Genomic DNA, 14,961 nt, shown 5'->3' with positions numbered 1-14,961 from the left:
AAAATGAAAGCTATGCTTTCTGTTATATCAAAATAGTTTAAAAGGCACGTTTGTGCAAAAAATGTGCTTCTCTTTATCCCATAATCCTTGTAGCATTTTCCTGGCAATTCAGCAAACCTCTTAAAACTGAACAAAATTAGGATTTTTTGCTTCTATGTTTACAGAAAGCGCATATCAAACTGACAAACTTGATAATCCAACAAAAAGGGAAAAGAATAAACTCTTCTCATTTCAAAGGTTCAGAAAATAAAGGCTATTTACTGTGCAGACCTAAACTTCTTGTTAAGTTGTTTTCGAGATAGCAAATTAGAAAAACATGGCCAGAGTTAGAGGTTACTCAATCACGTTGAAGCTGGCACTTTTATTCCAGCAGCTTCTGTTCCCCAAGTTATATCTGATAACATCCAAAAGTCTAAACATATTTTAGTTCAAAAAGATATGAAGCTCTAGATATAAAATGGCACAAAGCTTCCTAAATCAACAGGTTTATCTTCCCTCTTCAAACATGTTTGGGTTCCTAGTGATCTGCCCTTCAGTACCTCAGAATTGTAGTATTTGAGAAACTGCAGCTTTGAGCTGGAATGCTTGTTTTCCATTTTCCTGTGCATAATCACAGGATAGGAGCATTAATAAAAGGGTTGTTGCATTGGCCAATGCTAAGGGCTATTATTTGGGCAGATTAATGGCAATAGAGCAAGCTCAGTGTGTGCAAGGATAGCATAATTTCAGCCTGTAGTGTATCAAACGGAAGAGAAGACACATTAGTAGGCACAAAGAGTAACATATTGAAAACTATGTGATAGTAACTGATTTTTCAAACTACTAACAGCATCTACATTTCTACAGTTCAAGAAATATTGGTGGTTAGCCTTCCCCCAACCCAGCTCGGAGAGTGTTACTATCTGTAAAACAATGTGGCATCTATAAACTCAAAATTGGCAAAATCCATTGCATTTAAGGGAGAGAAGGGAGCTTGAAATGGCAGTGCTCGGAGGGTGTCCACGTGGGTGGGCAAGCACATGTTGCTGCTAAGCAGAGGAAGTGGTTCACCACAATTTCTTCATAAGTGCGAGGTCTTTAGAAATTCATCCTCGTGGAGGCTGTTTTAAATAGAAAGAAAATGACACACAGTCCCCAAGCAGGCTTCCTAACTGTTTGAAGAGGGTTGCCACTTTCCCAAAACATTAGGTTACTGCGGGGGAATTTTCCAAAATTGCAAACAATTCCATTTTTAAACTCAGTTCTTCCTCCCAACGTAAGACAGATGCAGGACAGCGCGAACTATATTTGGTCAAGTAGGAGACGTTATTTTTTACAATTCTGACTCCTACCTGACAGTGGAAGACGTATTCCGGTGTGGTTTTCTTAAACTTCATGTTCCAAACCAAGGCCACTCCATCTGGCTCATGGGGTGCATCCTCGTTGTTGGTGTAAGAAGCAACCATCAGCTCAGGGTACTAGATGGAAGAGATCACAAGGATGCCTTATGCTAAGATGACCCCAGAAGAAAAACGACCTCGTTCACACATACACATGCTACTCACATTGTTCAAATAACGCTTTCTTGTTAAATCGTGGCATCCTTAATATCAGTGTACTGCCTAACCTATTGCAACCTGGCTTCTGCCTCTAGCACTCCATGTATGCTGGCACGGTCATAAATAACCCACAAACTGTGAACACCGCTTATTTCTTTGTAGCATCTAACACTTTGGATTACTCCTTTTCCCCCTTATGTTGGTTTTCATTACATGTTTCTCTCTTAATGTTCTTTCCTGACCACTATTTTTTAGTGGCTGGAGGTTCTCCTTTTGCTACATATATTCCAAGGTGACCTGTTCTCTTACTTCTCTTCTTGTGTGTGTGTGTGTCTACACATTCTCCCCAGATAGACTCATCTACTGCAATGACTTGAAAAAGCTTAATACACTGATACTTTTGAAATATCACCCCAGGCTTGATCTTTTTTTGAGTAACAGTTCCTAAAAACTGACTGCTAACTGGGGATCACAAGGGGTTTTCCATGAACATGTCAGGTGCAACATACAGAGAAATAAGCTCATTGATTCCACATTGCTTTCAACAGTATCTGTTAGTGCAAGGCTGGTCCGGTCCCATGTTCCATTCTCATTTTCAAACGTTCCTCTTTTTTGTTATGACATACTACATGGCATTGCTTCCTCCACACCTTTCAAATCCACATTTTCATTCATTCTTAAGGTAAGATCCTCCTAAATTAACTTCTAGCATGGTAAATATATGCATTTTTAGCTTCCTGCACCCAGGGTTGCCAGGTCCTACCCTCCATACTCCACCTTCTGGAAGACGACTTTACAAAACATATATTTGGTTTAAAATACTCTAATGGTTTATTACTTTCAAGGAAATTCCAAGTCATCTGAGATCCTTTGTGATCTACCCTTTCTACTTCCCTTGCTTAATCACTTCTAATGATTTCCTACCTCCATCCCCAAACCCTCTGTAACCCAACCTCACTGGACTGGTTTTGAGGGATATAGGAGCAGACTCTGTGCCCATGAATCGGACTGACTCTCACTGGAGACCACTTCTGTGCCGTTCATATTACGAACCCATTCGTTAAGACTCAGTGCAGGCTCCAAGTCATCCAAACAACCCTGCTTCTCTGATTCTTAGTACCCTTAGTACTGTGCGCCTCCCCACTAAAGCACATGCAGCTGTATACATTTGCCCACCTATATCTTTTACTAGATAGTAAGCTCTTTACTTTAGGAACTAATTTCTATTGACCTAACTAATAACACCTAGAAATGGTGAACTTGTGCCAAAATCAGTTGAGATAATTTCACTTTTTTTTCCTTCAGTAACTTCTTTTTATTTTAGCAACACTGTGCTCAGCAAAAATACTTAATCCTTTGTTATCTGACAATACCAATAATTAAAGGCTTACCTGCAAGAAACACAAACAATAAAAAATAAGGACTCTGTAGAGATGTGGGGTCTTGGAAGTCCCAGTTACCATGTACGAACTCTGGCCTGAGCTTTAAGTAAACCCAGAATAAATCTCATAGGAGATATTTATAGGGCAGAACACAGTTCATGAAAATGCTATTCCTACAGGGGAGTCTCCTCAGGATTGTTGCTGATTTATCAATTCTCATAGATAATTTAATGTCTTCTCTCATTTTTACTATGCTGTGTCTATATTTCAACAGATTACCCTTATAAATGTGACCAGTAACCCCCCCAAGAAACATAACTAAATCTAAGTATTCTGTATGGCTGTATTCATTCTTTAAACTGCCTCAGTTAAGGAAGCTGCAGAGTTACAGCTTGCAGGTTGATCCAGAGAAAGTGTAAGCATGCAGAGATGTACATGTATTTGGCAACCACCGGATGGAATCATTCTTTATGAGAAAACACTCCTCTTAAACAGGCCCTTTGATTCAAGTCCCATTCAGTGAAACCAACATCCAGATAAACACAGAAGTCTCCAGACTATCCATCAGAAATTTAACTGTGTCACATGGGAAATGACAACTGTATAAATACCAATGCCACTTCCATAGGAGCCAGGGACCAGCCAGATGTATCTGCAGTAGTATCCCACAGTTTCACATCTGGGTCCCATCGCTGGCACCCGGTTACAGTTTTTGTTTATTCCATTTGAAAACATTTCAAATTACTTGGTTTTCAAACTGCCTTAGAAAATGCAGAGTGCTTTAGTAAAACACTAGGAAAATGCATTCAGCATAATTTTGATAGCTGGTATTACAAGGCCAAGAGATAGTGATTTAAATTTTATCCCATGTAAGCTTTTGCAATTCCAAACTCTCTTCTGGTGTGTCTTTTTCCACTGTTTGTTGTTTGAGCATGACTGGTTGTATTTTCTTATTCATCAATACAAAGCCTCTAAACAATTACCTAAATGTGAACGCTATTTAAAATTATGATTTTGAACAATTATGAAATTTGTGGTCACTTAATTACTCGTACAGCTTGATTACCTAATATTTAACTTCAGGAGAATTTTACCAAGAAATTACCAGCTGTGCTCTAATGCCAGGTTTGTTCTTAAAGGAAAACAAACTCTAATTGTTCCTAGAAAGGTGGGGGGTGCGGACGGCATGTTTTAAGTGCTCAGTATGTTTCAGACACTGAGCTGGATGATACGTGAACTCATTTACTCCTTAGAAGCTCTAAAGTGGGCAATGGTTTACTCCCTTCTAGGGACAAAGAAGCCAAGGGTCCCTGGAGAAGGGATTTGTTCCAAGTTATATTACTAAAAAGGGATGAAGTAAGCATCACTCTTAAATTCTGTTGAGCTTCAAAAGCTGCTTCCCTGCCTGTTCCCTGTGCTATGTGTCAAACGCTGCCTGTACTGTACATACATAAAACTCTGTTCCAGGTACAATGTGGCAAAAGGATAACCACAATAACATTCTTTGCTCTAGAAGAATTCAGCCTTCAGCAGAGGGAGGTAAGACACAAGTGGGAACAGCTACAACCCGACCATCAAAGCAGAACAGCATGTGCTAATAGGGATACATAACCTAGGCTCTCTAGAAGCACAGGTAGGGAGGGGAGGATGTGGAAAGTAGCCACTCTACTTGGGTGAGGTATGGCAAGAGAGAAATTGGAAAGGACTTGGGAGAAGAAATGAGACTTAAATCTTGCCAATTGGGTGGGTTACTGGAACAGAAAAGAGAGGCGATGTGTTAGGAGTTGGACCCTAGGTACAGGAAGAGGGCACTGGGGGGTGTGACTTCAAAGGGTAGATTTCCTCTCTGCCTCTTGTGCTCATACTCTGCTTTCTGGATGTCATGAGGTGAGGAGCTTTTCTATGCCATGCTCTCTCTCATGATGCTTCTACCTTGGAGCCAACTGACCATGGACTGAATCCTCTGGAACTGTGAACCAAAGCAAATCTTTCCTCCTTTAAACTGTGTACACCCAATATTTCATCCTGGCACCAAAAAGCTAATAGACTACGTGTCTGCCTGGTTCGCAGGATTCTTCTCTTTGGAATTACTTGAATACACAGGTGTCTAACTTCTCAGGGCTAATTAATTACAGGGTTGACACCTGATCAAGCCAAGTCAGTCACATTTTCTAATGTAGATGGTGTAAATTTTGAATGCAGACACAGAACCCAGGGGACCACAAATGAGTCAGGCTAATGACAGTAACCTATTGTTGAGGTTTCTCTGGCTGCTTGGATTTCTACCATTCCTGAGTTGTGGTTCTTTATATTTTCCATGGACTCCATAACTATCCTAGTGTCTCTCCAATAAAGCTCTCTTTTTACTTAGCCTAGCCAGAGGTGAAGATTTTGGATTTTTTTCTTTTTCTTTTTTTTGAGACACAGTCTCGCTATGTAGTTCAAGCTGGCCTTGAGCTTACTATGTTGCCTCGAACTGGAGGCAATCCTCCTGCCTCTGCCTCCCAAGTGCTAGGATTATAGGCCTGCGCCACCATACCCAGCTTTGTTTTTTTGTTTTTAGAGAGAAAAAAAAAATGTTTAGGAGACACATCAGGGGACACATCAAACTATGTTTTATGGTTTGGATCATTATGTCCCTCCCCCACAAATAGCCTCACACACTCATGCGTGGGTCTTTTGGAAGGTGATTAAATCACAGGGGTGATATAGTTGACTTGCTGTTAGGAAGTGGGGTCTGGTCAAAACAGGTACATGACCCAGAAGGGTATATCTCCTTCTGATTCCTCTCTTCATTTTCTGCTTCCTGTCTGCCATGATCTGAGCAGCTTTCCTCCACTATGGCCTCCTGCCATGCTATTTCTGGGTTTAAGCTGGCTCACCATGGACTGAACCATGAGTAAAGTAAATTTCTCCTCCTTTCAGTTGTGGGCATCAGGTATTTGTCCCAGTGATGAGGATAAGACTAAGACACTGTATGAACAGGCATCAAAGAAGTCAACAATATGCAAACATAACGACCATTGGTGAATTCTACCATCTTGTCTAGTGAAGCTCTGTATCATTTCTAATGTTTTTTATTATTTTTATTTTCTTTAATGATTTGATCAATCTTGCATTCTTACATCTGGTAATCTGAGCAACTTTGCTGAAGATAACCATATGTAATACAACAACCACTGTTAATTCCTATCATTTTGTTTTGAAGCCCTGTATCATTCTTATTGCTTCTGCTTTGTTTTATTTTTGCCTATGTTGCTGTTATTTTGTTTATTGGGTTTTTTAATTCTCTCTAAAATAAAAAAAAGACAAAGAAGAATATGTTAGAAATACCTGAAAACATTATCACAGAAATTCCTAAGTGCAAGCTAATGATTTTCAATTTTCCTCTGGGGAGTAGGGGTAGGAGTTCTCTTCTGCAAATACTAAATCCCTGGCTACTAACATGTTCCCAACTATGTCATATGTATTGAGTACCTCTTATGCTCTGGCCATTGAAAAGTTCTCAGTCCTTTAGACATGTTAACATATTTAATTCTAACAATAAGCATGTGAACTGGCTATTATAATCATCATTTCATTGACAAAAATTTTTAGCTAAGAGAGGTTAGACAACTTGCCCAAGATGATAGAGAAAGCACATAAATAATTACAGAGATTCACCTGATAACAGTACTTACACAATAACGGCACCATGTAGAGACTGAAGGAGGGGGTCTAGCAATGATGCTATTTTCTAATATAAACAAGAAGTAGAGGGCATGATAGAAGTACTTATAAATCCACATGTTAATAGATTTGAATTAGCGTCAGTGGAATCCTTCCGCTATTGTAATTTGCTTAATTTAGTAACTAAATGGGCTTTCAAAGATTACTCAGGTTTGTGTGGTAGGTGAATTTAGAGTTAGTTGAAGGAGGCAATTTATATGTAAGTGAAGTACTGTACTGTAGGGGAGAGATGATGAATCTTGCGTTGTATATATCTGGAAAATCTATCATGTGGTATGGGGATAGCACTGTTGACTCACTGGCCTGGGCAATGTTCCATGAATGACAGAGCTGACATCATCTCCCAAGTGCTCAATTCTTTCTTTCAGGTCATAATGTTTGGGTGATATTTTGCAAATATTGCAAAGTTACAGTGCTCCTGCTTAAGAAGCCCAGAAGATAAAAGCAAAGCTCTGCAGAGACATCATAGTTTTTACCTCTTCCCTTAGTTCTGTTTTATTCCACTCAGGTAATCCTCCTAGGCAGATCCGCCAAGATTAAACTCCAAGGCTGTGCCTCTTGTCTTTCTTAAAGTCCTTGCGCTTCACCTAGATCCATTCAGAAAGTCTGTTCATCTCATGCTTGTAAAGCTAGTTCTGATATAAGGGCTGGGGTTTCCAATTCCTTTTCCCATTTTCTCTTTTAAAAAATACAGAACTATTTTATTTTAAATGATTTTTATCATCAGTGCCTTTATTTTCACAAACTATTAGGTCTCGATGTGTATATCACCCTGTCACGCCCCTCACATTCCCCAGCTCCCTTGGTGTCTTCTTTTGTCTAATAATAGTCTTCTTTCTATATCTTTGTCATCTATTTTCCTTTTCTTATACTCTCTATAAAATACATTTTTTTTAGAATCCAAACCTTTTCCCCATAGTGGAGATGGACAGGTTACACAAAAATGAAACAAAATAAATGTAGTCTGTACTTGGTGGAGTTTCTGCCCTTTCCAGTGTGACACTGTGACACGAACAGAAGGCAGGACCCTGTTGGAAACAAGCCCATGTGTGACAGAGCCCAGCACACACTGAGGTGAGGCAGGGACTAGCCCCATTGATGTGCTAGGCTGCCTCCTGGGAAGCGTTATCAGCTGCCCCGGAAGACAGCCATGGTTGTCTTTGTCAAAGAATGTGTCAGGTAAGTTTCCTGTGTAAATCTAGACCTTGAACAAGTGCACACACTAAGCTAAAAGTTCCCTCAGGCTTGGATCTGATTTCCCTGCGTACAAGAAGTGTGCTCATGGACCACCCACACACTGGCAGAAAAAGGTTGGGCAAACCCTGCTTGTTTTAGCATTTACAGGATCTTGCATTATGTGCTTTGTTCTTTGGAAGTAAAAGGGGACCCAAGAGGAGAGACGCCCCACCCACATGGTGCCTGATGACAGTCCAATTGTAGGGGATTATATTCTTCTTTACTCCTCCAACAGGACTGAATGGAACTCTTTCATTATCCCTTTCACTGCTGGGCCTAGAACATACCCTGCTCCTCACCACTTACCTAAATCCCAGCCTTCTGAGAGGTCCTGTCTGACCAGAGACCCCAACCTCCACTAAACTCTAGAAGCACGTTCTCTCTGCCCTGGATCATTTAGAACCTACAAGGTTTCTTGGTTTAAGATTTAGAAGTAGCCTTGCAGGTGCGCGGTGGTTAAGAACATATGCTTCAGAATGCTGAAAGGCTTGGGTGCAAGTCTCCACTTCACTGCCATCTTATCAGAGTGATTTTTAGCAAATTATCCGGCTTCTCTGAATCTCAATTTCTTCAATTACAACATAAAAATATTAATAGCAGTGCCGCATAGGATTGTTAGGATTGCTATTTAAAAAGGAAGTTTTCAGAGCAGTTGCACAGCGTTAAGGACCTAGAGAGGCGCACGTTAAAAGCTAGCTATGATTATTACTTTCAGTAAAAGCACAGACTCCAGGAATGTGCTACACATAAATACCCAGCATTAATCCTTCCCGCTTCCCTCACTACTATCATGTCGTGTGTTATTCAGAACATGGCATTAGGTGAGCATCTGGGTTCAAATTGTGCTCTTACCACAACGAGGCTATGTGCCTTTGTGTGCTGTAAATGCTCAATGCTGGCCATGATGCTTGGTCTGTTCTTAACTGGTTGAGTTAATAATGTATCACCAGAAGGTCAAGTCACCTCTGAGTTCAATTGCCTGCTTTCACTCTAAATGTCACACTAGGAGTTTAGACTTTGTCCCTATAGGCAAGGAGGGAAAAGGGAGTTTTAATCCAGGGAATGAATTGGTTAGACTTACTTAGAAGGATTGTTTGCTCAGATGCCCAGAGAGAAAAAAAATCTAAGACAACATATGTAGGATGTAGGAGGAAGTATAGTTAGAAAAGAAATAATAGGTGTAAGATGATAGTCAATCTCTGTGATGACCCAAGGGAGGAATCAAACCTTGTGTGGTGATGAGTGACTGTAATCCCATCACTCTGGGATGGTGAGGCAGGAGGATTACTCTGAGCCCAGCCTGAGTAACTTAGCAAGAATCCATCTCCAAAATATAAAATGAGACCTTGTCTCAAACAGAAAAAAAAAAAAAGTGGAAAAACAAGTCTTATTTTTTAAATACAAATGCCATTGGTATATAAGCCCAGTTTGTCCCAAGCCAGCAATAATTCTTACCTGGAGAGACCAGTCCATACACGTGACCACTCGATGCTTAGACCAATGCTCATCATAAAACTGACGGTTGAAAGAGAGATTGGCTCCAGCCTGAACATCCCTAGGAGGGTTTAAACAGCAGAGGTAAGTAAGGTGCTTCTACATGGACTTTCTTTCTCTGTTGCCCACATGGGAAAAGTAAAATGACAAAGGCATAGCACATCATACTCTAAAGCCAAAACATCAGTCTAGAATACAAGCTCTGATCATCAATGAATGAACTAAAGATGATCTCCTTCAGGAAAAGTTGAACAAGTGTTGTCTTATGCTGCTATGAAATGTCAGATTTGTTTCAGGTTCCCACCTTGATCAGTCCTGAAGCATTTTCCTCCACCAAATTCGTTCTATCCTGAAGCACTGTTTATTAAAAATCTCCCTGCTATCAAAAGAGCACAGTAACATGGGAATTTTTTTTACATCAGTACCACCTTATCTGTTATTAGGCCAGATATTATATGCATGTTTCTATTTACTTGTGAATTCTGATTAGCTCTACTGGTTGCCTCCTTGCTCAATAGTAGGTGATAATTTCTACCATGAAATAGACATGGCAGACAGTGGAGAATTCGCCACATGTGTTCCAGTTGCTTATCATTCCTGTTATGGACCAAAATAGCATATAGGTCTAGGATGATGACACTTGATTGGCCCTAACACCACCTTCAAAGAACCCTGTGCTGGTCAGAAAATTGTTCCACAAGACTGAGTGGTCAAGCTGAGTAGTGCAGATTTTGTACCAGTAGTGATTGGATCTACATCAAAACTATCTAAATTTCTTGAATTCCCATTCAAGAATTTTTCTATATTCACCTTTCCTCTGTTCATTTGCATTGCTCTACTGAGTTGCACCCTGTATCACTTAAGCTGGACAACTCTGGTTCAGACTGGGTGACTTGTTTTCAGACTACTGATCTGTGCTCTAATTAGGTGACCTATTAGGCCTGCTCCTTCTTGCTGACCGTTCCTCAGCTGCACCCTTACCAACTCAGAAGCACACACACTTAACTCTTGCCAGGAACCCACCCACCCAGAAGGGCATAACAGCAAAAAAACCAAGTCAGCCCAAAGTAATAGTTTTTAAAATAAAACAAGCATCACAAGTGTTGGGAACATTTTTAGTATTCTCTTTTGAAATTGTTTTCAGAGCCTCTCTTTCATTCTGTTGAGCCTTCTCGATGATGACATGAGATTGTCCTTTAAGAATGCACCTCAATTTTAGGAATAGGAAAAAAATCAGGTCTGATGAAAAAGGCAAGTGATCCTACCTTCATATATTGTTCAAAATCAGCTCTATTTTTTTTTTTACTGGGAATTGAACTCAGGACCTTGTGCTTTCTAGGCAGGCACTGTGCCACTGAGCCATATTTCCAGCCCAAGCTATCTCTTTCTTATAAGGCTTTTTAGAGTGTCTCCTATTATCCCCGTGATAGTAGTTGATACCTACTGCTTTCCAACACATGTACAACAGTTACAGAGAAAGACATTTGGGCCCCTGTCTTTTATTGACTAGTCATTTGTTTGTTGTATCTATAACTATGTCCTTGCTATATGTAGCTCCTAAAAGGTACTTTTTGAAAACACAACCTAAAAGAGGAAAAACTTTGCTGTTTGTTGTCTCCTGCATCAGTGAAATTCTCTTACATCTCATGCTGATTTTCCTCAGGTTCCTGTTTTCTCAGATATCAAGAGTAGATACAGTAGACATAAGAAATGTCACCTCTTGCTGCTTATAATAAGCTGTTTATTTAAAGGAAAATATATGCGATTCCTCCAGTCTCTATCACCTGAACTATTCCCCAGCTATCAAGTTCTAAAACATTTCACGCGGGCACCTGATAATTACAAGGACATTTGAAGCAGCAAGTTAGAACCGAAGCCCATATGCAAAGCTGTTAGGCAAGATCAATCCAAGAATCTCATCTTCTTCTGATCTGAGAGACTTGCAGTTTGACTGTTCAATGCACAAATGGATTTAGGGTCAACAGACAAAGCCAGGCACAGTGTGTGTGCTTGTATTCCCAGCATTTGGGAGTGTGAGCCCGGAGGACGGAGTGAGCCTGGGCATCCAGGTCAGCCTGGGCAACATAGCATTAGCCATCTCTTCACAACAACAAAAACCCCAAGTGCAACAGATAATTTACCACATTATGTAGTTTTACATGTACACAAGAGACTAACCCATCTTTTTCCTCCAATTCTCTGCCACTGTAGTCAAAAAAGATGTCGGAGTCTTCGGCCAGCGCTCTTTCAATCACTCGTATTGTTCGATCAAAAAAGATGAGGAATTCTTCTGAATGAAGAATCTGCTGTTTTTCTTCCTCTGTCAGCTCCCTGGGAGGGGCTTTTTAGGTTAAAAAAAAAAATTGTTAACAAAGAAAAAGGGTTAATTAAAAACTTCAGAAAACTCTAACTCTTGAAAAAGGTGGCTTATCAAAGAAGTGATATGCCACATGAAGTAAAACATTGTTTTTGTTTGTTTGTTTTGTTTTTTGGGTTTTCTTTGTGTGTGTGTGTCTGGAATCAAACTCAGGACCTTGCGCTTGCCGAGCAAGGTGCTATGCCACTGAGCTACATCCCCGGCCCTAAAATATTGTTAATATGGGTTTTAAATTGTCCTCAAATTCACACCAAAGGGTTTTGCAGGTATTCCCACAAAAAGAATTCATGTATAGCCTAACTACAATTTTAAAGAGCTGAAAATGATCACAAATGAAAATAAATTGGTGTTTTTAACAATCAGGTCTAAATGTAACTTTCTTTATAACTGAACTTTAAAAAGAACTAAAATAGGCTATAATGGCATAAATTTATAAAACTATGCACTATTAGATGCTATTATGAAGTCGCATATGTTAAATAATTAGGAACTATTTATGATACGACCTAGATAGTACCTTTCTCCTTTCTATTGTATAAATTTATTTTCTTTTGGATGGTGAGTTGGTAGGTTGACATTGTTATAAAGTTGCCTTAAAAAGTCTAAGTGACCATGTCTTTCCAAACTTGCTTTCATCTAATATATTTTTTCCCTTACACAAACATGGACCATTGCTTTTCAACTTATTGGCTAAGATCGAGTGTAACCAGACATAGAGCAAAGAGATGCTTCCATAAAACACCCTACAATAAATTTTATGCCACTTTTTTAGTATGATTAGTGTTATCAACCCAAATGTGAAGCTGCAAAGTGACACAGATGAAGTAAGTTAGCAGTACGTCACAGAGGCTGAAAGTTAGTTCACCTCGGAATAGTAAGCTGGTTACGTAAACCTTTCAGAAGCAGTTTCTTGCATAAAGCCATGAGGGAGGGATACAGAACTTCCCCACACTGAAAGCCCGAAAGGACAGAAACTGTCAGCAGAGCTTTCACAGTTCTTGAGGGATCGCAGTTCAACTCCTACGCAGAGCGCGCTCAATGAACGATTGATTGATTACTCTTTCAAGTGTGCAGAGACGCCTGAACTTTGGCTTGTAGGAGGGGAGTCACGCATTAAAATCACAGCTTCATTCTGGGTGCAATCATTCTGGCAGGTTCCCAAACACTTCTCTGACCATCTCCATATGCAGGACCAGTTTTTACCTGGCCTTGTGGTCAGAGGAAGCTTTTAGGTATGATCCCTTGCAGCCTAATTTTCTCTAGAAGCGTTATTTGATTTGTTTAATGGTGTCTAGAAGGCACCACCCACAGAAATATGAACTGTAAAGAATGCCTTCTGCAGTGTCACGGCAGTGGAACAAAAACTTTTAATGTTCATAACATCTCTCCCCCTTTCACTTCCCTTTCTCTTCCTCAGAAGAGGTTCTGGAGGGGTCGAGAATCTCTATTTGTCCAAGAAACTAGAATGATTCTGATGCAGTTGCCTCACACCTTAAGAAATGCTATCCGAGTAGTGCTATGACAAAACATGATTCATCAACTACAGCAAAAGACCTCCAAATGCAGACCACCCCATAGTTTACAGCATTCCTAAATATAGTGAGAAATATTGCTTTGCTGCCCGGGGTTCCAGAGCCCTAACACTCCCAGTGTATATTGGGATTCTTCCAAAACCCTGTCAGCGTCTGCTGCGCAGTGTTACCCAGACACCGGTTTAAGAAATGATGAGGCTGGCAACGCGTAGACTCAGACTTTGGCTAGGTATTGGAGAACTAGGCAGCGGCCCTAAATAGCATGAACTCTGCAAAGCCAACCTCGAATCAAATATTGACTCTGTCATTGCTTAGCCTTGGTTTTTAACTCATAAGTTGAAGCTCTCTGAAGAGCAGTTGTATCTATAAAATGGGGGTAAGGAGACCTAAACTTTAGCCTGGTGTAATGGTTAAAGATAAATATACTGAGCAAATAGTTAAGCTTTCAATAGTTACTAGTTAAGTAGTAATTTATAAGCCTATTTTCCAAAACTGCTTTGGATTACTTCACCCAATAATACAATAAAACTACTACGTGTAACTAGGAAAAAGAAAAAAAAAAATACTACAAAATGCTGGATCTATTTTGATTTGTTTAACACTCATAAATAAAGAAGCTTCTTTTAACAAGGTCCATATGGGCCAAGGAGGATGTCTTATTTAAAAAGACTCCTTCAGCCTTGTTAATGGATGACTTGAGACACACTTGAAATTAAGAAAAAAGTAGGAACTTTTGTCCTTTACTAATTTTTTGTGGTATAAAAAATCTTGCTAGTCTCTGTTGATCTTTTTGAGCCACTTCGTCTCTGTTGATCTTTTTGAACCACTTCGATTTCACCCCATATCTTTCCTTACAGGTCCATTACCTTGAATAAAAAAAAAAATAGTATCTGTGTAATTTTCTGTAATTTTTTTCTTCCCTGTAGCTTATTGTTGCTTTGATCTCAGCTTTCAAGACATACAACCTCTTCTATAAGAGACACATAAATGGCCGATCAAAGTATGTTTGCAGAGTCTGAGTTCAGGTAGGCGAAGCAGTCGCCTCTTTAGATATTATGCTTGACAATATGATATTTGGCCTGAAATTAAATTGCCATTGAGGCAAAATAAAGGATACACTTTATATTAAGCTTTGATGTCTAATAGGGATCAAATGCCATGATTTGTTGGCACTAAATAATAACATGCATGTGCAGATGGGTACTTTGAAAAAGTCATAATATTGGACTTATGAAATAAAGACGGTCATGGTTATTTTTTATTTAAAAACCTCCCATTACTTAAAAATCTTTAAATTGCTAAGTGTTGTTACAATATGATGAAATATAATGAAATACTCCAGAACCACAACCAAAAGATGTGTTCAGAAATAAAACCTCTCTAGGTATTAAATAAAGGTTGATTAGTGGAATACATAATGTGTACAGTACAGAAATAAATAGATAGAATTGTTTTGTCCCAGGATAGACCTCAAATTTTCCCTGACACATTTCTGCAGCTTTTTCCCTATCCCTGAAATGTAATGAATTGTTTTTAACAAGTTCATGATTTAACCGGGATTAGAAAGAATATATATATAGGGGCTGGGGATTTAGCTCAGCGGCAAAAGCGCCTGCCTGGCAAGCGCAAGGTCATGAGTTCGGTTCCCGGTACCAGAGAAAAACCAAAAAAAA

The 14,961-nt window shown here is 39.6% G+C and overlaps 1 protein-coding gene across 1 annotated transcript in view; it reads right to left on the bottom strand.

The window, feature by feature from the left end:
* Positions 1–14,961, bottom strand: part of Dync1i1 (dynein, cytoplasmic 1, intermediate chain 1) — a gene marked incomplete at its 5' end in the record, with an annotated part of 273,910 nt that overhangs the window by 102,932 nt on the left and 156,017 nt on the right. Inside the window, 3 exon segments of the mRNA XM_013516078.1 lie at positions 1,332–1,457; positions 9,341–9,440; positions 11,558–11,720. Of these exon segments, the coding sequence (XP_013371532.1) occupies positions 1,332–1,457; positions 9,341–9,440; positions 11,558–11,720 (389 nt within the window).

Source organism: Chinchilla lanigera, unplaced genomic scaffold, assembly GCF_000276665.1.
Source record: "Chinchilla lanigera isolate Chin_1 unplaced genomic scaffold, ChiLan1.0 scaffold00031, whole genome shotgun sequence".
NCBI classification, from domain to species: domain Eukaryota; kingdom Metazoa; phylum Chordata; class Mammalia; order Rodentia; family Chinchillidae; genus Chinchilla; species Chinchilla lanigera.
The sequence above is the reverse complement of the archived record's forward strand: the minus strand, read 5'-3'. Positions and strand labels throughout refer to the sequence as shown.